A 21,843-nucleotide genomic window follows, 5' to 3' on the forward strand; every position below is an offset into this window, starting at 1 on the left:
GAGGGAGGACCGTGAGGACAGGGACGTCACAGACTTGGGGGCCTCAGTCCGTGGGGGCGTGTGGCCTGTGGCTGCGGCTGCCGCCCCGCAGGGACCGCTCTGGCCGGGCTGGCTGGGGGACTTGACCACTTCGTTTTCATGGATGGTGGTGATGGGTCCGGAAGGAATGTAGCCGCCTTTCTCCTGCAGAAGGAGGTCCAGTTTGCACTGGTAATCCGTGTCCGTCTGGTCGCTCTGACTGGTGTAATAGAGCTCTCCGGAACTCAGGGAGCTGAGCGAGCCCCTGCTGGAGGTGTTCAGAGACCCCCGGCTGGAGGCCAGGGAGCCCAGGCTGCTCCCAGACGACATGGACAGGGTGCTGGCCGAGAGGCTGAGGGGAGAGGGGCCCTCGCTGTGAAAACTGGTATGACACAGAAACCCAAGCACGATGCCCACCGCCTCCTCCGCACCCCAGAAGGAAGGAACCCAGTGGCGCCAAATAGCATAATGATGGCGGGGGGGGGGCGGAAAAATAACCCGTTATTATGATATTACCTATTGCCATGCTGACGCATGAACACTTTCAACCTGGCTCTCTACACAGCAACTCTGTTCTGACTAAAGATCGAGTCTCTTTTGCAAAAACCAAAGCCAAGAAAGTAATGAACACCTACCGACAAATCTACCTCCACAGAAAGCCCGTAGCAAGTAGGCGAGTTAATAATAGGGAGGGGGAGAAACAGTGTATATGGTACTGAATGCTAGTGTAATTATTTTGGTTAAAGAATAAAGCTTTGAAACTTGACACAGAACAAAGGCAAGCAGATGAAGACAGAGAGGCTTCACACAGGCCCCTGTCTCCCTCGGGGTGTGCGTGCTGAAGGGGTGAACACGGAGCTAACTATTTTAAGGCAAATCTTTCTTCCCCCCTCCCTTTTTAAAAGAAAGGGTGATCTGAAGAAATGTTTCATTTCCTAAGTATGTCTTCACAGCTAAAATATATAAACTATATCTTCTTCCCACAATATCTTCCGCCTATGACTTTGGGGTTTGTGGGGGGAAAAAATCTATGCAGCTTTAAATTTGATCATCCAAGTTTTAATTTTATTAGCCTAACTATTTTATTTACTTTTTTAAAAAATATTTTATTTATTTATTTGAGAGAGAGAAAGACTGAGAAATCACAGAGGCAGAGGGAGAAGCAGACTCCCCGTCAAGCAGGGAGCCCAATGTGGGACTCGATCCCGGGATCCTGGGACCATGACCTGAGCTGAAGGCAGACGCCTAACTGATTGAGCCACCCAGGTGTCCCAATTTTATTCACGTTCTAATAGTTGAACATAAAGGGAAAAGTAACCCAGAATGAACCAAAACATGCCTGAATGTAGTCAAGAAAATGTAGTCAAGAAAAACCTTTCCCTTAAGAACCAAGCAGGCTTACCTTTTAAGTTGTGAATGCAAACAAGTAGTTAATTTAGTACTTTCTTCAAGTTTCTGTAGGAGCTCTTTCCTTCGCTCTTCCAATTTCAATCTAGAAAAAAGAAACAGATAGGAATTTATTTCCACGTAACTACAATAAAACAGAAACTGAAGGAAAAGATTCTTATTATACAAACATCATGTACCATGAGGGGGAAACGCAAATGAATGGACAGGAGAGAAAACAGAGCCACTGACGAGAGGCAAAGTGGGCCAACCGTCCGTGGCCACGCTTAGCGAAGAGGGAGATCTATTCTGAATCAACGTTATGGAGAATCTAAAAAATTTTAGTATTCTAAAATTTTCTTAAATGTTTGTTTTTTTAAAAATTATGTTATGTCAGTCACCATACAGTACATGTTCTGTGATTCAGTTTGTGTATAAACCCAAAGACTTGTGCTCTCATGAGGCATGGAAAGACAGCCAGGAGGAAAATCACAAACCACTAAGAAAAATCACAGAATCCTTCCACAGGCCTGGGATTTGGCCTAAAGTTACTAAAATACTCGACAGGAGTAACAGAGAACCATGAAAGACTGTCCTGAAGTGCTGGAACTGAGAAGGACTCTTCCCAACTGATACTCAGTGACAAAAATTCCAATCTTACTTTGATGAGAATTTCAGCAATTAAGAAACAAATTAGTCCATATTGCCAGGGTAAACTCATTTGGGCTTAACGGTTTCAACAAGGAAAAGACACAAAAGTGATTTCCCTTCCTACCCTATAGCACATCTCATTGTCTGCACCGGTGATCACGAAATTTCATCCACATTCAACTGACCAAGGTTTTAAAAAATGAGGGGTGTTGGGGAACTGTGTATGTGAGTAAGTCATTTAAAAATATATCAAGCGTACAGTCTGTGTCACCTGTCTTTGGACATCCCTGGAATGAGCAGGTCCAGAGCGGTCAAGGACCACAGAACGGGACCAAGAAGACCACTGTGGTTTCTGGTGGATCTCTGGCTACTAACCGTGTGTCCTTAAATGAGTCACTTAGTCAAGGGGTCCCAGCTTTCTCATCTGCAAATTGGCGATTAAAATCCTACTGTGTCTGTCTGCTAAGGCTGTTACAGGGATCAAATGCAGTGATGTATGTAAAAGTGCTCTACAGACATCAAAACAAACCTTCCTTGTTCAAAGCCTCAGCATGCCTTGCAAGGTGGGCATATAAAAATTAGCTATTTTTCTTTGGAGAAAAATAAAATTCCCCTAATTTCTAACCTCTTTGAAATGTATGTTTTAGGCAGTAAGGAAACATGCCCATATTTTATTTATAGCTAACTACCCTTTGAAGTGTCACCAACACAATTTCATTATATGTTAAAATAAAAAAAAAAAAAGCAATTCTTGTCATTTTGTTTAGTACTTCAAAGCATGATAAATTCTTAATTCCCAGCTTTCGAAGGTGTATTTTGGAAAGGAGTAGACGGTCCCTATTTTTTTAATCTCTTAAATATAAACAAAAACTCAACATGGGAAAAAAAATGAAAACAACTGAGATGAACTGAATTAGAAGGTAAAGGTCTGGAGAAAGGCCCCAAATCCACTAAAATCCATGTCTTCTGAAACAGGAGAAACACTTTTGAATTAAGTTCTAAAATGGAATACTGCACTAACAAATGAAGGCTTTTCTGGTGTGTTAAGGAGGCTTCAATAAGACATTAGTGTGTTTCATGCTGAAATTTAAAATCCAAAGCTTTCCCTGTCTTCGTCCCAAGTGATGGTCCCCATTCTGGCCTCCTCAGGCCCACTGCCAAGGCCCTCTATGGCTTCGAGCTGCCGAGCCTGCCTTCATGTTCTTGTTGGTATGCTCCCCAGTCAGACCAGAAGCTCCTGGAAAGCACTAGCTCTTTCTCCCTCTTCTGCCGGGGCTGCCTGAAGAGCCTGGAGCCCCTCCCAGCACACCCTCAGGGCCGGTGGTCAGTGTTTCCAGATAACACCTGCCTTGGGAGAAGCACAAGGAAGGCACTCAGGAGCCCTTCCAGTGGGGTGGCCGTCTTTGATCGGGCACCCCATTCCCATCTCTGATGGAACCACGGAAGCCGGAAGTCTTCCGCAAATTCCAGGTGTCCTCTGTAGGAAGCATCCTGCCCTCACCAGCGTCCCCCTGACCAGGGATTACAAGAAACTGCTAATATCAGCCCCTTTGAGAGGGTGCGTCCCTGTCTCTCCAAGCCCTTCTCGACAGTGAGAAAGGATCTTCTCAACCTGGCCCCTAGAAGATTCCTTTCCTCCTGGTCCTTCTGACCCACACTATCCACTCATCTGCGCTTCGCAAGACAAGGGCAGTGTCTTCATACTGTCCTCTCTCTGCCCTTGAGCCCAGAGAGAAGCACCTGCCCGGTCTCTGCCTGATGAAGACCACCCAGAACGTTCCACCTCGGGAAAATGTCATGTCATCTATAGAAGTAAGAAGTGCCTTTTCCATTAAAAAAATGACACTCATACCCCAACCTACTTGCTTTAAAATTTTTTCAGAATCAGAGACAGAAACATTCACATAATTAAGAAACAATTAAGACATGCTGGCAAGAAGACAAAGCTCTCACGCAAGAGAATACGGAGCTGTGAGACTATGAATCTGAGAAAATACGGAGCAACGTTACGATCTCATCAGCTACAGTGTTCTGCAGCACAGAAGTTTCGGAATTTCAACAGCTGTATGGCAAGGACAGATATTTTTAATTTGAGAGTGACTCGTGCTTGCTGGTGGTCCCTCATGGTGAGCATCTCCCTCTCCCCGAAGTGCTTTAAGACCCATGGTGGGGGCTTCGTCACTGCCATTTGAGTGCTTGGCCCGGGGGCAGGGCGGTGCTGGGGGCACACACAGCTGGGGGCCTCTGGGGTCAGGTGAGCTCGGCCCCGCGGAGACCACCTTGCGGCGCTGACTCAGACTCTTGCTCCAGGCCACCCCTGGAATCAAGAGAAGCCCGCCACGTCAATGGCAAACGGGACCCATTTGGGAGGACGCAGAAGTGCTCTGTCTGGCAGCTGGGGAGGAGCCAAGAGGAAATGTAAGGATTTAGAACTGGCAAAGCACGATTTGTTTCATGATGAAATGAGGTTTTACACGGTGAATCGTATTTCCCAGAAGCCTCTCCCGACACCACTGCTTTAGCCCGAGGACGCAGGCTGTGTACAGAGGCACTCTCTTTTCTTCTGGGCACCCCATTTCAGTTCAATAGTAACAATAAATGGAAGAGAAACACTGTGTGTGCACGAGGGGGCAGGAAAAATGATCAAGAAATGTAAGAGAGTACGGGGGGCAGAGGGCAAAGTCAAACCACTGACAACAGCCACCCAGCCCAAAGCCACGCTGTCCGTGTGTACCCAGCAAATACAGGACACGGAGCTCCCTTCGGCCGGCGGCTCTGCTCTTCTGGACGCATGAGATGCTGGGCCGTCCCGCGTCCACGGAGAGCAGCGAGAAAACGTCAAGTTGCTCAAGCAAGAAAGCATTCGTCCCCTCAAGTTTATACGACAACATAATGATGGGATTTGGCTTCCGGCCACCAACCAACACATGACAGATATAAAACACAACTGTACACACGTCCCTTTTTGCCAACAGCCAATTGTGGGAGACAGGGCCATGCAGGAATCGGAAGTTAGAGGGACTTTCAAACTGCTTCCTTATTCCCCATCTGACACAAACCCCACGGTTTGTCTGGATCTCACTAAGTATACAATTATTTCACAGCTCCTCTTCGCGAAGGGCTCAAACGCACTCTTCCTGCTGGAATTTGAACAGTTATTACATGTACTATGCACAAGCCAAGGTATAAAAGCCAGAACCAAGGCACTTAGGAACAAACTGTATTTTTAATGTTACTTCACCAGTCATTTTCGAAGCTCTCGCCCTAATAAAAAAGACAGACAGGATATCACGCCCATAAAACCTGGTTAAAACGAACACACACAGGGTGCCTGGGTGGCTCAGTGGGTTGGGATCAAGCCCCACATCAGGCTCGCTGCTCAGCAGGAAACCTGCTTCCCCCTCTCTCTCTGCCTGCCTCTCTGCCTATTTGAGATCTCGGTCTTCAAATAAATAAATAAAATCTTTAAAAAACAAAACAAAACAAAACAAAACAAAAAACCCGAACACACACTTGTCTTCTCACTCCCGGAACAAATCTAAAGGCTGCTTCCAGGCCCTTCCCGGGTTCACACACCACAGAGAACGGCAGAGAGGCGCTCAGCGCGTTCCGCACATCTGATGGGAACACTTAGTGTGACACTGGACGCTAATGCCCTTGCTGCTTCCTACGTGCGTCACACAAAAGCTACTCGTTTTGTCCTATTTACTGGCGATTAGCAAACTTTCATCCTACAAACTGAAGATCTATAATCACAGACAGGACATCGAGGTAACTCAGAAAAGCAATAGAATTCTGCCCTCTCTCCCTTACATTTTGCTCCTCTGGTCTCTGTGCGGTGGATCGTCCCCCGCCAGCCTCGCTCACGCCTGCTGTGAGGGTGAACCTTCAGTCGGCACCACCAGAAACGACCAGCAACATCTGAGATCTTTCCTCCTACCGCTCCCCCCACCATACTTCCAAGATTCCGATACCATGTAGACACACAGCCCTCCACATTCACAGAGGACATGGAATTCGAAGCCAGAAGCCAAGAAGTTTAAAAAAAAAAATCAACTGGATTACGGGTGGGTGTTTTAAACTTACTTCCGGGTCACCTGAAATGATATGGATGTGACCTTCCATCCTGTCCTCCTGGCACAGGCAGTGCACCTGGACCGCTGGCCTATAGAACAGAAGGCTGTGCGGGGGTCCGAGCGGCCTCAGGGCTGTGGCTGGAACGGGGCAGGGCCATACCCGCCAGTGAGGCTGGGACCCGGGGCTCCCTCGCCCATGCCTCGGCAGCAAACACCCACACGTTCCCCTGCCTGACCCTACAGCTGATCCGCTTACAGAACCGGATTTTCTCAGATTCCGTGATCCTTTCGCACCTTCCCCCGGAAAGATCAGAAAACCACGACGGGTGTTTCTCTTTACATTTTCACCTGCTTTGCAGGAGGGGCTCAACTGACAAACGCAATCCCAGTAAACATCTGTGACCTGTTAAGATATCAAAGGGAGCAAGCTGTCTTTCCCTTGTGAAACGAAAAGCAATAAACTTTTTGCATTCTTGTGAGTCATAAACCCCCGAGTAGGAAGCTGCCACCACTGTAACAGCCCAGATAATGTTTCTTATCAGAGTGCGATAGTTTATAGCCATTGTTATCAGACTCGGTCCGTGATGGACTGCATTCCTGGTTTTATGTCAACATTCCTTACTTGTTCAACATCTGTCACGGGCATTTTCGCGTTCCTAACCGACAGAAGAACTGGGACTGCAGCCCGGACTGGGGGGTGGGGGGCCTTACTGCCCTACGGAGAGAAAGTCCCTTGGGGTTGGGGCTCCATCCACCGAGAAGAGATGCGATGGAGGTTTCCAGAGACCCGGGGCACCGGGCATCCAGGCCCAGACCAGGTGCGCGCACACGGTCTGCTGTGTCCTTGTCCCCAGGGAGGAGAACGAACCTCTCGGCCAGGGCCCGGCTCGGGGGACCCCGCACGGACAGCAGCTCCTCCTCCAGCCGCTGCCTCTCGGCCTCCAGGCGCTCCAGCTCGTCGCGGGAGCGCTTCTGTGGGGTGACGAACTGCAGCTCCTTCAGAAGCTCCTCCTTCTCGTGGATCAGCATCAGCTTCTCCTTCTCGATGTCCAGCGCCCCGGGCCACGTCTCGCTGTCCAGTTTCGACAGTTCGATTTTTAGGTTGGCCATACTAAAAATAAAGCGGTGAGAGAGGGTGGGGGTCCAGGCTTAGAACTCTCCAGAAAGGGAGAACACAAAGCAGGCTCAGTTGCGGGGGGGTGCTGGAGGCTTGCTGTCCTGACTTTCCACGGAGGCGGGGGAAGAGGAGCACGCCCGTCCGTCCTCCAGGCCCTTGGCCTCACTCGACACTGGCTCTTGTCGGCTGCCTTTTCCTCACCTTTCCCACAGCTGCAAGCACCGGCCTATCTGAGAAAGAGTGAAGGTCAACGTACACTGAAGCTTAAAAGCCAGGGAGCTCTGGGAGCTGCGGGTGCCGCCCCGATGTGTGACCACCTGTGCAGGGTGACAGGCGGACACCTGGAGGGCTTCCGTAAAAAAAAAAAAAAAAAAAAAGAAAGAAAGAAAGAAAAAAAAAAAAGGTAAATGCTGTCTGAAGCAACACTATTACAGATTTTTGTTCCTCTGGGTAAAGACGCTGTCCCCCAGTAAAACGGTAGTCCCGCGGTGGGATGGGCAGCAACTGGGTTATCAGGTAGTCAGGGAAGGATGAGGGGAGACGAGACAGCAGTGGCTTGGCCAACCAGTGTTAAAGCAAGTCAATCCAGCAGGTTCCACGTGGCCAAGGAAAAGGGAACAGCCCTGCCCTCCCCGGCCTCCTCCACCCGAACCCGCCTTCAGCGAGCTCTGCGGTGTGAAATCAGTGTCTACACTGCTGACTGAGTGCTCACTGACCAGCCCCGTCGACGTGACTGCACGGACCGGGGCGTCTTCCGTCCGGCACTGGGTGCGCCCTCCCCAGCGTGGACGGGCAGCTACGGCAGCCCCAGCGGAGTGATGGCCGGTGCTGGAGCGCGGGGGACAGGGATGGGAGGAGAAGGAAAATCCAGCGGAGGCGAACATCACTGGTTTCGTAGTTTTGCCTGACCTCGGATTACACCATGCCTCAAGCTAAGCGGTCAAGTTAGCTTCTGACAGAATGAGAACGTTCTGACATCCCCGAGATCAACGACTTGCTCTGGGGGCACCGTGTGGACTATGGGGAGGGTTCACAAGGCAAATCATGAACACAGCTGATGTTGGCACAGGGAATCTAGATGCCTACATGGAAAAAAAAAAAAGCTGAATGATCCCTGCGGATACTGTTACAGCACATACCAGTATACGAAAAACAGAAAGAGGGCATTTTATTTTCCTTTTTAATGGAAGAAGTTGTGGAAGGGAGGAAAAAAGGTAAGCAAAACAACGTCATCAGGACAAAGATGGAAGTATATCTACGTTCTTGCACCACAGTTCCTTGTCTGAGTTAAAGAGAAAAGACCGTCCTCTCTCAGGGGCACTGCATGTGCAACGCGCTTCTGATGTCCCCCCCAGCGCCTGCTCTCATGGCAGAGGGAACATCAGCCACTCTTCAGCCAGAGCCACAAAACTACACACAACTGTCTCAATGTGCTAGGAAATGAATCATCAAAATGCTAACTAAGCATGATATTATGAGCTTCGTTGAGCACATGAAACGAAGGCTGGAGGAGAAAACAAGTTTCAGGGAAACACAGCCCGCGTCTTAGAACTGAGGAAGAAAAGCATTTGCAACATATGCATAAACGCTGGAGGTTTCCCTTCTCATCAGCATTGCTAGTAACTTTAAATAAAACCCCAAATGAGAACGGGACAGCAACGCAACCAAATGGGAAAGAACCCATGTCTTGAGCTTTGATGCGACTGAATTAAGAACTGAACCGGGAGCGACAACATAATGAAGGGAAGAGAGGCATCTATTACTTGTGGGATCGGGCGTTAGGTGGGTCTTGGGTTTTATTTGGAAAGGGTACACCAGATCTGTGGACCAAAATATGATGAAGATTTCCAGGTGCACCTAGGAAGAGAAACGCTGTGTAAGCTCCAGATGGAAAAAGCTGTTCGCAGCCAGACGAACGCAAAAGCTCCAGCTGGTCCCAGCTGGTCCAAGGGAGGTCAATTTGAGCCCCAAAGAACAAAGAACCCGGGGGCACGAGGCCTGGTTCTCCAAAATTAATTGAGTTCCGGCCATTCTCCTTCAAAATGCCCGACAGAGATGCTGGGCTTTGTTTACAGCAGAACCCAGGAGCTGTGGCTACCGCTGGGTTGGTATACTCCCAGAGGGTCACAAACAGTACCCACCAGGGGTTTCCACATCACTGGGCCACAAAACCACAAGGAGTCCTCAATGCTTGGTGGTGGGCAAGGCATTACCTAGGGCTCTGAGAAGCAGCCAATGAAGTATACACAATTCTGGGATAATCTACCTAGGAAAACTTACAGGCATTGAAATTAGCTGAGTGAAATGCTGTTCAGAGAAACCAAATGACTTGCTCAAGCACACGTGGTTAGTAATCTGTAGAACAAAGCTTATGGGTTTTGTTCTTTTTTTCAGTCATCTAAGAACCAAGTAATATTAGTAAGAGAGGCTACAAAGAAGCAAATATCGTATTTAGACAAATCAAATAATTGCTTTGTTAAAGCCAGATAACCTCCAAGAACTTCAGCTAATTACTTTTAAATAATCCGCATCACCAATGACAATGGATAATACTTCATTATCTATCTGATGGTCCTGTGATAGCAAACTGTGACCTTCTAGCAGGTTCTCAGCTGAGCCTTCCAGGTTCTCAAGGAGGAACATGGTAACCTTCTCGGTCGCCTACAGGGTGGTAGTACAGTTTTCTTCCCTAAATAATAAATCGTTTTTTCTTCCTAAATAATAAATCAAAGCATTTTTAAACTCTAAAAATGAAAATTATGAAATCAAATAGAATAGCATGACCGTCTCCCTCAAAATGAGCAAGGTGTCCATAGTATGAAAACAAGTTGAGCGTGTCTGCTGGATGAGGAGGGAGAAGTCTCCTGAGCCTTCCCCAAGCAGAGTTACAAGGTGAGGAGAAGAAAGCACAGGGTTCCCAGGATCTAGAGGATAAACGAGGGAAACAGGAATCTCTCCCCCTTTGCCCTGAAAGTCAGTTGCCAGAACAGATATCTCAGCATCTTCAAGAACGTTGGCGGGAACTCTTCCCTCAAAGCAAAGGAATTACAGCTATTTACCTAGAGGTCCTCGGCCACTGTCAAGTCCTCTACCCAAGCCACTGTGCCACCATTCTACCTGCGAAACCGACCTTCCCACTTCTACTTGGGAGTAAGTACTGGACAAGCTCTAAGCTTCTTTCTTCCAGAAGAGACGAGAAGGGGCAATGTCATGTGCACGCTTCTCACTAATTCTCCCTGTCCTTCAGCTGTGGGGGGAAACAGCGAGCAGAGAGGGTGGTCTGCAACCCTTATATCTAAAAAGAGTAGGGGCGCCTGGGTGGCTCAGTGGGTTAAGCCGCTGCCTTCGGCTCAGGTCATGATCTCAGGGTCCTGGGATCGAGTCCCGCATCGGGCTCTCTGCTCAGCAGGGAGCCTGCTTCCTCCTCTCTCTCTGCCTGCCTCTCTGCCTACTTGTGATCTCTCTCTGTCAAATGAATAAATAAAATCTTTAAAAAAAAAAACAACAAACCCTCAAGAGTAACCTTCCCCAACCTCAAGCTTTGGGGAACACCCAGCAGATGTCACTGTAGGAAAAAAGATTAATTCTGGGAAAGAAAACACTGTTTGTGCCTGCTGACCACTGAACACGGAAGAGCTCCCCTTTTGTTACCTTCTTTTGGCTTCTTCATACTGTAGGCTCAGCCTGACCTTTTCAGCTAAATTTGATCTACTTCTCACTCCGATCTGGTAAATAAACAAAAGAGAAAAAAAGTCAATTAACTCCGCTAATGAATGAAGGTAAACTGCTTTTGTTTCTAGGAGGCACAAGTAATTGGAAAACTAAAGAAGATGGTCTTGAAATTGGGAACACCAGTTTTAAAAGGCACTTACTTTCTAGTCTCAGTAGGGGCAAAACATTTCTTTTTAATTCAAGCTTGTCTGTTTTTCAAAGACCCTTTGAACATCGTTTTCTCCACACATTCAATTCAAGATAAAAAGTATTATGTCAATGTTTCTGGTATCTCAGAGTTTACGAAGGGTGTACAGGTCAATAAAATTTATGAACTGAAACTAATTTCCTTGCCTCCGTGAGCTCAAATTCCATCATCTAGCTTCTAAATGCAAAAACCATAAACTAAATAACTTCAAAAACTCATTTTTCAAACAGGTAAGTCTTATTGTTGATCTCTACCTGTTTCATTTTCATAGCAGAGAATTCAAGGAAGTAAAAGAGAACACAAAAATAGCAGTGAATGAACTAGAAAAGTAAGTATCCAATGAATAGCATTCCAAAAAGAGAATGCAAAAACAGTTAACAGGAGTCAAGCCACAGCAAGTATCTTCAAATCCTGAGCATAAAGCTCAATTTAAAGTTTTAATATAAATAACCTTTGATCTACAAAAAAAATTTTTAAGGCGTATTTTTTTGTTTCCCATTAGCCTCAATGTTTAATTGAAAAGATCTAAATTTTGAAGACCTTAAATGTAATAGGAAAAACTTAAATTCTCATGCATCTCTACCCTTTCAACAACATCTCCGAATAAATACAGTCTGAGAAAATTTGAACCAAGCCGTTCACATGGACAGATCCTGATACGCTTGGTACCCAGACAGAAAAGGTAAGACTCCGGGTTTTTAAAAGCAATCTAGGAGGCAGAAATATTGAATCCACACAGCCGTGAGGCAAACTACCTCGCTAGCTCCTGTCCCACTTGCCATCCATCCTGTAATTCAGGCTCGTCAAAGACAGTGCTAGGGCCAAGCCTTCCCCACGGATAACTTACGTCTCCAGAAATGCTTGTCTGTGACCCGGCGTCAAGGGTCTGTCTGGAGAGAGATAAATTCGAGTTCACAGGACTGGATCTCAGGTCCGGCTCGGATGTGCCAATGCTCTGATCCAAGTGGAACCGCTCCTGCAGCTTAGCCAGACTCTGTTCAGGAAACACAAAGTCCGACCTAGAGCTTAACACTTAAGACGCAGAACCTTGCCAGCGGGTCAACTCAAATCGAGAGACACAATCTCAATAGAAAAAAAAAAAACGACTTTATTTTAACAGGTACTTATCACTTTAAATTATTGAATAAATAAGATGAGACTATCATTTTGCAGAAATACATGTGTGACTCTGGAAGTATCTGAGATAATCATAAACAGGTTATCTTACCTTCCCCAAGACAGCCCGGGAATTATTCCTGCTGTGCGTAATGGCATCTTTACACGTGATACATGCATTTCTTGTTTTTAAAATTTCATTGAAAAGAACTCTATTTTAAAAAGACACGTTTTCACTTCTCATTTCATACAGCAGGAATTATGGAAACATGGACTACCTACAATGCAATCTCATTGCAGATACAGCAAGAAAACTTCCTCTGCAGCAGACTCCTGGAATGATGCTTTTCGCACAACTGGATGGAACCCAAGGGATTATCGGCTCCCACTACCGGCAGGGATGAGGAGACCGAGGGCCAGGAGTCCCAGTCCTGGCGGCTGATCCAAGCTTGCTGTTACACCCACACTTAGTAAACTGAGCTTACTCTAACAAGAGGACGTGAGCAAGGGACAGTGTTAAGAAGGAGAAAAAATCTTAGCTATGCTGCTACCAACCCAGATTCCCCTCATAAAACACTAATAAAAATGGTAAGAAACTCATTATTACTAACTTTAAGAAAAGCCAGGATTTAATCCTGTCACTGACAATTCTTATAATAAAAAATGAGAAATGTCCCCCCAAATTAGAAATTTCAGAGATCTGATATGTGCTTTTTACCTAAACTTCTTTATTTTCTTTCAGAGGAGTATTTAGGCAAAATGCCTGTATGAGAGGGATAAAACTCAAGCAGTCCCATCAAATAATATACTACAAAGAAATCTTTTAGTGACCCTGGGCAAGTCTTTTCCATTTTTTCATCAGTACAGTGAAAAGACAAGTATTTTTTTAATCTGTCCGTGTCGACCATGCTTCTCATCAAATTAGTAGGTCAGGACTAGCATGCTTTTTGATGAAAAAGAAGAGACTGGAAAATCAATTCAGACCACGTTGCTAGTATTAAGAAATAAGTATTAAGAGATACGGTGTGTGGGGGCACCTGAGCCTTCGGCTCCAGTCGTGACTCCAGGGTCTTGGGATCAAGCCCCATATTGGGTTCCCTGCTCAGCAGGAAGCCTGCTTCTCCCTTTCCCTCTCCCAGTTTGTGTTCCCTTTCTCGTGTCTCTCTCTCTGTCAAATACATAAATAAAATCTTAAAAAAAGAAAAGAAATATGGCGTGTGGGTGTGTGTGTCCCAACATAAAGACACTGGTGTGTGACTGGGTTGACATGAGAATGTATCTCTTAAACTGGTTCACGGTCAAAGAGCTCTGAAACTCATAGAAGCTCCCACTTAATGTCCCTCTCAGCTCTAATGCTGATTGCCCTACCTACTAATTAATTGTTTTTTATTCTTTAGGTAATTGAAAAGGAATCTAATCTTTTAATTTAATCTGGTCTGTGTATAAATCCAAATTTCTTCTTTACAGGAACAATCAAAGATAACCTCCAGTTGCTGAATTATAAAGTTCCAATGTAAATTTGCTCAAGTTCTCAACTTTTTCCAAAGGACCTGTGATGTGCATTTTAGGAATTACTCATTTAATCACCAGGATTATTGTGGAACAAAACAAAAATACCTCCAAATAAATTTTTCTATGTTTCATATATATATTTAAAACCACATACTCTAGAAGCAAGGCTGCCTAGGTTTAAACCACAGTCCTACCACTTTGGAGCTGTGTGACTTGAAGTTGCTTAATTTTTTTTGTACTGCAATTTCCTGTCTGTAGGTAAGGATAATACGAGCCCATCTCCAGGGTTGCCGTCAGAATGAAATGCGCTACTGTCATGCGAGGCAGGGAGAAGATGGCCCAACACACAGTCAGAGCTCAGAAGGATTTGCTATTAATACTATTTTCTATTTGATCTCTTCTTGCAAGTTATTTCAAAATTTCCTAAAGGCAAAATTATAGGTGTTTAAGAACATGTACCTATGTTCAGTTAACATTTTGAAAACTGACACGAAGTAGTTGACTAGAGTATTTAAAAGTAGCGTTTCTACTAAGAACGCGAACATTGCCACTGGCTCTAACATTTTTCCTAAATCACTGATGAAATCCTTACTCAGAGCTCCAAATATCTGAAATACAAAGAATTCTCAGGCCTTGTGATGAGTATGGGATGGAGGGAAGGTTAAGAAGAAGAAGAGACACACTCTTCAGAAAAAAGGAAAAAAAAAAACCAACCCGACTATACTTACTGAAAATAGGTATTTAAAATGCAGGATACTGATCACTGAGTGGTTGTTTCTTTTGCACACAAGGCTGGATCAGCATATAGGAACCCAGGAACCCACCAATTTACCTCCAACACCACCTGTGGCCTCAGTGCCTAGGCCAAAGTCTGTCTGAACGAGGCAGCATAAGCAAGGGCCATCCAGACTCTGATGGAGAACTTCTGCCTCCAGGAGAGTTTCTGGGGCCCCAGAGGGTAGGTGTCTGACTTAAAATATGTTTTGCAACATACCTGCATCAGATCTTGCTTTTCTTTTTCTCCTGAGCTAATAGCCTTTCTGATAGATTTCAGTTCAGTTAGAATGGCTTTGGCTTCACTAAGTTCATAGCCACTCTGGCCTCCAGACATTTTTTTATCTATCCTGTTGAGAAAAAAAAAGAGGAAAAAGGTCAAAGAGGGTTGACAGAGTACAAGTTAAGCTAACAGTCTAGGAACCGGTTTTCAGGTTGTCACAGTTGGCTCATGATTCTGCTACTTGCCTCCCACATACCAGGACCATGTTCTCGAGCAGATTGCTCCTCCTGCTTTCTCTTCCAACCACTTCCAGCACTCTCCCACCGCCCACCTCATGCCCTGTCCGTTTCTCAGCAACTTCAGGCTCGGTCATTTTGTCTTTAATTGTTTTGGATGACCCCACCATGGGCCAACCTCCTAAGCCCGACCTCCACTCTGAGGAGGGTTCAGGCCTTGGGGAAAAGATCTAGCAGGACAGAAATAACAATAAACTGAAAAACTACAAGAAGTACAGGATTCCTCCTGGTTGCCTAATTTTACATAGGCCGTAACGTCTGTGCCAAACCAAGCACAGTGCCTACGGGGCTGGCAGGCCTTTCCGCAGTGCAAGTGATTATTATTTATACTAGTGCGTATCCTACAATATTTGGATCGTGTGGTTAGTTTCTTCTTTTAAAATATATGAAAAGTACTTGTTCTGCTTTTATGACCATCAGGAGTTGAGATTAAACTGTTTGCCTTGTTGACGAGTTCAAATCTAGGAATAAGGCAGAAGGCAGACGTGTTCATCTGACAACTAATGTTTAATAAAAAGCTCTTCAAGTAGTTCATTTTTCACGTGCCCCAGATCTGCTCACCAAACGTCCTTACAGTGTGCATGGCACCCCACGGCAGGGGATTTTAAGTCTAATTCTTTGTGTGTAGAAGGACCCAACCGGATTACCTAGGTTTTTTTGTTTTTGTTTTTGTTTTTGTTTATTTTTAATGGTTTAACAGTGTCCTCATTCTCACTCTCTTGGTTCTCTCCGACCACCGACGCTGTCCAGGATTCATTCTGAATACAATTTGGGGTTTCTCTGAAGAGCGTACAGCTACGCCTCTGCCCCAACAGCCAACGACTCTCATTCTTGCACATAGTCTTAGTCTTATCCACAGAAATATGGCACCTATTATGCCATGGAGAACTGGCTCTGAGCTCATTTGGTTTAAAACATTTAATGATTTATATTTATTTCTATGATGTGAAAACAAAAACAAAAACAAAAAACCACCACCAACAATGCCATCTTACTCACTCTTCCAAAGTTTACTCAAGCCAGTACAGTTGGCAGATAACGTATTTCCCCGTGTACTATTTTAGTAAGTATTTTATTGTTGCCAAACAAAGTCTTAGCCTAAGAAAATAAAAGGAATTTCATCATAAGGTTATTTGATAATAAAAGTAAGTACAATTAATGAAGTCAGTGAATTAAAAAGTGGTGAGTACAGCCAGTGTTTAGGGCTGGAAGGGACCCTGGAGATCTACTCATCACGCTTCCTCTAAGTGAAAAAGCAAGACCAGAAGATTTAGGCACTTTTGCCCCTAAACTGCATAAACACTTCGTTAGTAAAGGGGAACAGTCCTCAAAATGACATATTCAGGCTCAGGGCTCTTACGCTATTACACTTTGAATATTTGATAAAAAAGCACAGGTAGTACTTAAAATATTGATTAATTCCATTTATTTGGGAAGGGATTTATCAGTGAAATTGTTGACTCCCCTAAGTATTATGTCTACTCACCTAGTTGAGGCAAAAGTCTTATTTTAATAAAAAAAAAAAAAATCTGTGCGATTTCATGAAATAGCTGTGAACACAAGACTCTCGGACTGTGTCAAGGTGAATTTCTAAAGCCCAAATGATTTCTTCCTATTTGTGCAAAACCTTGGAATCTGAGAGTTAAAACTAATCTTTAAGTCAGAAATCAACTTTAGCACTTAAAAACAAAGGCAGGACTATTTCAAGACTGCTCATTTTCATTTCAGAGAGCTTTAAAACTAGATTAAAATGTCCTGGCTAACCACTGCTCAGTCTGGGGCTAACCACAAACAAGGACAAGTCAGGTCAACTCAGCACCTGCCCCCAACGTCACCCCACCTCCACTGGGGAGCCCTCCGGTCTTTCTCTCAGACTCCTTTTGGCCTCCCCTGAGTACCTCGGCTTTCCTCTAACTAGTGTTTTTCCCTTTAGCTCCACGTTTCTCCTTTTCTCCTCAATTCTACATCTTCCACATTTTCTCTTTTTTGACCCTGACCATAAGATAAAAAGTCAGGGTGCCTGGGTGGCTCAGTGGGTTAAAGCCCCCGCCTTCAGCTCAGGTCATGATCCCAGGGTCCTGAGATCGATCCCCGCATTGGACTCTGCTCTATGGGGAGCCTGCTTCCCCCCCTCTCTGGCTGCCTCTCTGCCTACTTGTGATTTCTGTCAAATAAATAAATAAGTATTTGGGACGCCTGGGTGGCTCAGTTGGTTAAGCAGCTGCCTTCGGCTCAGGTCATGATCCCAGCATCCTGGGATCGAGTCCCACATCGGGCTCCTTGCTTGGCAGGGAGCCTGCTTCTCCCTCTGCCTCTGCCTGCCACTCTGTCTGCCTGTGCTTGCTCTCACTTCACTCTCTATGACAAACAAATAAAATTAAAAAAAATCTTTAAAAAAAAAAAAGATAAAAAGTCAACAAAATATTAGCGTTATTTGCTGATTTTTAAAACAAAGTACTGTGTTTTTCTGTTTTTAATTTGAGAAATACAATTTTATATTCCTCCCTAAAAACAATTTTTTAAGGGTCCCCCCCCCCAAGGGGAGAGGTTCTGAGTACTGAGTATTATTAATTTCCTCATATCTTAGTCTCTTCCAAAAGAGAGGAGAGTCCCATTTGCATGCCTTCCTTGGAGAATATGTGCCTCACCCTGAGCCAGATTTTCACAGGCCAGGTATACACTTTTGACTGGCTGAGTGTTTCACTTCTCATTTTCCACTTCTGAGTGAATGCCGAAGGTGACAAAGCAGAAACGTCTTGGTCATATCTATCTACGTATACACTATGCTACGGTCTAGGCCAAAGTCAACTCCGAAACCACAGACAGAAATGAATAATGCAGAGAATAAAACTCCATTCATTCATCCAGAATAAACTCTTGTACTTAGTAAAATGAAAGCTGGAGTTCAAATTACATTATAGCTCCAGATTTGGCAAAAATAGCCCATCCCATTGTGAATAAATGAAAGGTTACAAAAGCCTACAGTAGGATTCTATTTAAATCCTTTCAGAAATATATTTTCTGTCAAACCCCAAGGAAAAGTCTCTTTATAGTATCAGGAATATGGTTTCTTGAAAAGTATGGTCTCTGGGTTCAATCAATTACTAGTCAATGTTCTTGTAGTATGGTGGTTAACATTTGAATGAAAACAGCTTTATTTTGTCTATAGTTAGGATCAACAGGAGAGGGCTCTGATGTTAGATATCATATCTTTCCAGCTCTTGGTTCAAGGGATTAGAATCATTGCAAGAGAATGCCTGAATTTCTACAACAAATGTCTATTGTTTTCTTGTGGAATGTTATTGACAGATTCTTAAACATGCCTTGGATTCCTATAAAAATGGCTTGCAAGCAAACTGCTTTAAAACAATACAGCATTGTTATAGCAATATAACAAAACAGCAAGTTTGGCTAACCTTTAATCCCGGGTGGTGACATGAGTTACAATCTCATGTGCCTTAAAAATGTTTACCGTATAGCTAAACATTTCGTAGGGCTCATCAGAGTTTGCTTTCTCTCTCCATTCCCACCACAAAGCCCTCCTTTATGTGACATGCGATTACCGAGTATCACACTGATGTCATTCTAGGTCTGCTCAGTTCTTCAGGGGAGCTCTGAAGCTGGCTGAGGTTCTTAGAACACAGCCATCCCCGAGAACAACCTACAGATCGCTCAAAGTATATACCTAGATGGAGACAAGAAACAGGTATTTTTTTTAAAAAGCTCCTCAGATGATTCTAATATGCAGTCAGGTCTGAGAAGCACTAGGACAGGAGCATCGGAGAGAATAAAATGCTGATGATTACATGAGGCGAGCGGCAAAAAAGAAGACTGAGCCATAAGACCCTTGTCTGAAATCAGCCATGTGACGCTGGTCAAGAGTCGGGACTGGAGTTCGGAGCTGTAACCCGTCGTGCAAACACACAGAACAACCAGCTTATGTCTGTCTGGCCAACAAACACGGGGTCTTGAAAAGGGATAATGCCCTGTTGCCTTGGATTGCCGCAGAGGGAGACGGGGGGGGGGGGACGCACAGGCCATCAGGAATGTTCTATAAACACTGCCCCACAGCTGGCACAGAGCCCCGCGCACAGAGGAGGGAAGTAAAAAAAACAACAACAGAACCCCAGCTGAATGCCTTTTGAGGAATAATGCCTTCCATCCTCTCTGTGCTCATGGAGCTGGGAAAACCATCAGCTTCTTGCCTCACACCAGAGACCCTGGGGTGGGGGGCGCGAGCTTTGGAAAGCCCGGGGAGCTTGTCAGGGTTTAACGGGGCAGCGCCTTGTCAGCTGGGAGAACAGGGGCTTCCAGGGCTAGGAAGAGGGCAGAAGATTCCAGAATCCACTACCCTCTGCCTGTCTGTATCTTCCGTAGCCTGGCCAGTGGCTCGTCAGACATGACTACAAAACTGGAAAGGAGAGAAGGAATGCGGCAAGCAAGGAACCCACTCGAGCTTCCCTGCTGACCCCGATTTGCTCCCTGAGATCAGCCCCCGTTAGGGGGTGCCTGGGGCTGACAAAGAGGCAGAGACATGCCTCCCACCCAGGGCTCCAGGCAGCAGAGGCTCAAGCTGTCCAGCTGCGAGAGCCCAACATGGCGGTGCTGACCTCAACCTGAGAGGCGGCCGGCGGGCGCCCACACACAACGTGAGGCTTCTCACTGCTTTCTTTGACTCTTGATCATGCATAAAACGTTAGACCTTTTCAAAGTATATAGATTTTTCCAAGGTTTTTGTTGGTTGGTTGACCATTTTTTTTTTTTGTTTTTTGGTGTAGAGCTCGGAGCTTTTTACTTTTTATTTCTTTGAGACCTCTCTTAGGTAGAATGGGCACTTCTGTTTTCTTCGTAGGAGTTAGGGGGCTTTGAGCTATTCTCAATTTCAGTATTTTCATACTCACTGTTGCAATGTTTCAAAGCCTTGTTCTTTATACAGCAATTCTTGCTTCATTTGTGAGAGTTCTCTCTTCAGCTTTTTAACCTTTGGCGAGAAATCAATGTAAATAAGAATGTTTGTAAATAATTAGCAACGCTGTTTTAGAAGACAGTCTAACGGTAAACTATTAAACACGCAGACACAGCCATTAGCTTAACATTTACTCTACTGGCTTCCCCGAACATATATTCTGTGAAAGGCAGGTTAATTATGTTTAAATTATCAGTGATGTTCATTATCACCTATATCTACCCTCATGATCATAGTTAGCAACCTTCCTGCGAGCTGGCATCATGACTTTCTCCATGCTGTGATAAATAGCTAGGAAGGGAGGAGTCAGAAAGCCCGATTTCTGGAACTCCAACAGCGCGTGCTCCTCCTTCCCTCCTTCGCTACATTCCAGGACCGTCGGCCACCCCTATTTCTCGAATGTGTCAGAAAATACCCGCTCTGCTCCTGCCACATGCTATTTCCCCTGGCTGGAAGGCTTTTCCTCAGACCTTCCAGAACAGACTCCCGGCACTCAGGTCTCCACTCACACATCGCCTTTTGGAATATGACTTCTCTAACCACCCCAACCATTACTGTTCTATGTCGTGCGTGGTACTTCTCAGGAGCTGAAATTTTCTGTGTAGTTGTTTACTGTCTGCCCCCCATGGGAAAGTGAGCTGCATCACACCAGCTGTACCCCAAAGTTCTAGAAGAGTACCAGGCACTATGAGGAATAAAAAGGACAAGGACAGCACTGTGTGATCAATAAACATCTGTCAATCTGATTAAAAAAATATATATTTATATGACAGACATTTATTGAGATATATATACACATATATGTGTATATATACATATATGTGTGTGTGTGTGTGTGTGTGTGTATATCTTTTTTTCCCCTGTTGCCAAATACATTCTTGGTGAAGACAATACTAAAATGTGATAGGTCAAAAGACTTGCAGAAGCCTGGTTTAGTAACAAAATAAAGGTTTTCTGTGGGTGTCAGCAATTTACTTCCGTATTATAGCCTTAAGTTTGAAGCACATTCTGAGGGGCAGCATTTCAACGTGCTTTTGAGCTTTTATTTCCTATTTAGTCTATCCATTCCACAAATATTTACTGACTTTCCACTATGTGTCTGTCAGGTCCTGGGTCTCAAGTGTGAATAAAGTAGACATGATCTTTGCCCTCACGGGCCCTTCAGAACAAGGGGGGAGCCAGACCTTGAGCAAATAATCATCCAACGAAACAAATCTTACCAATTACCATGGGGGATAGAAAGGAAAGGTTCGGGATACTTCAGGATGAAAAGGGGGGACGGGACCTGATTTGGTGTGAGAAGCTGGACAAAGCCTGTCTGTGGAAAAGGTATTTAAGCAGAGTGGGTCAGCGGGGCTTCGCTTGGTAAAAGGAGGTCCTCAAAAGGCAGACCACAAACCCTAAACAATGCGAAGAGGAAACTCAAGTCTCTGGGATTTGGGGGCACCTGAGTGGCTCAGTTGGTTAGGCATCTGCCTTCAGCTCCAGGCATGATGTCAGGGTCCTGGGATGGAGCCCCTTGTTGGGCTCCCTGCTCAACAGGGAGCCTGCTTCTCCCTCTCCTTCTGCCTCCCACTCATGCTCTTTCTGTGTAATAAATAAATAAAATCTCTGGGATTTAGAGTATGCTACCATTTGCTGGATTACAGAGGTGGTTTGCAGCATGAAATGTGACTGGAAAAGAAGGCCTTATATAGAGTTTTGAAGCCATGTGGAAGATTTCTTTCTTTTTAAATTATATATATATATATATATATATATATATATATATATATAATTTTTTTTTTTT

At 45.0% G+C, this 21,843-nt stretch overlaps 1 protein-coding gene across 4 annotated transcripts in view; it reads right to left on the bottom strand.

The window, feature by feature from the left end:
* Positions 1-21,843, bottom strand: part of WWC2 (WW and C2 domain containing 2) — a 204,190-nt gene that overhangs the window by 59,044 nt on the left and 123,303 nt on the right. For all 4 annotated transcript variants that reach the window (XM_044225654.1, XM_044225657.1, XM_044225656.1 and 1 more), the window contains exons 5-11: positions 19,990-20,069; positions 14,790-14,919; positions 12,015-12,161; positions 10,900-10,973; positions 7,000-7,242; positions 1,421-1,510; positions 1-370 (exon numbers count right to left, since the gene is read on the bottom strand). The exon at positions 1-370 is cut by the window's left edge and continues 250 nt beyond it. In XM_044225654.1, coding sequence (XP_044081589.1) covers positions 1-370; positions 1,421-1,510; positions 7,000-7,242; positions 10,900-10,973; positions 12,015-12,161; positions 14,790-14,919; positions 19,990-20,069 — 1,134 coding nt within the window. The remainder of the gene's footprint in view (positions 371-1,420; positions 1,511-6,999; positions 7,243-10,899; positions 10,974-12,014; positions 12,162-14,789; positions 14,920-19,989; positions 20,070-21,843) is intronic.

This window comes from Neovison vison, chromosome 11 (genome assembly GCF_020171115.1).
Source record: "Neovison vison isolate M4711 chromosome 11, ASM_NN_V1, whole genome shotgun sequence".
In the NCBI taxonomy this organism is placed as follows: Eukaryota; Metazoa; Chordata; class Mammalia; order Carnivora; family Mustelidae; genus Neogale; species Neogale vison.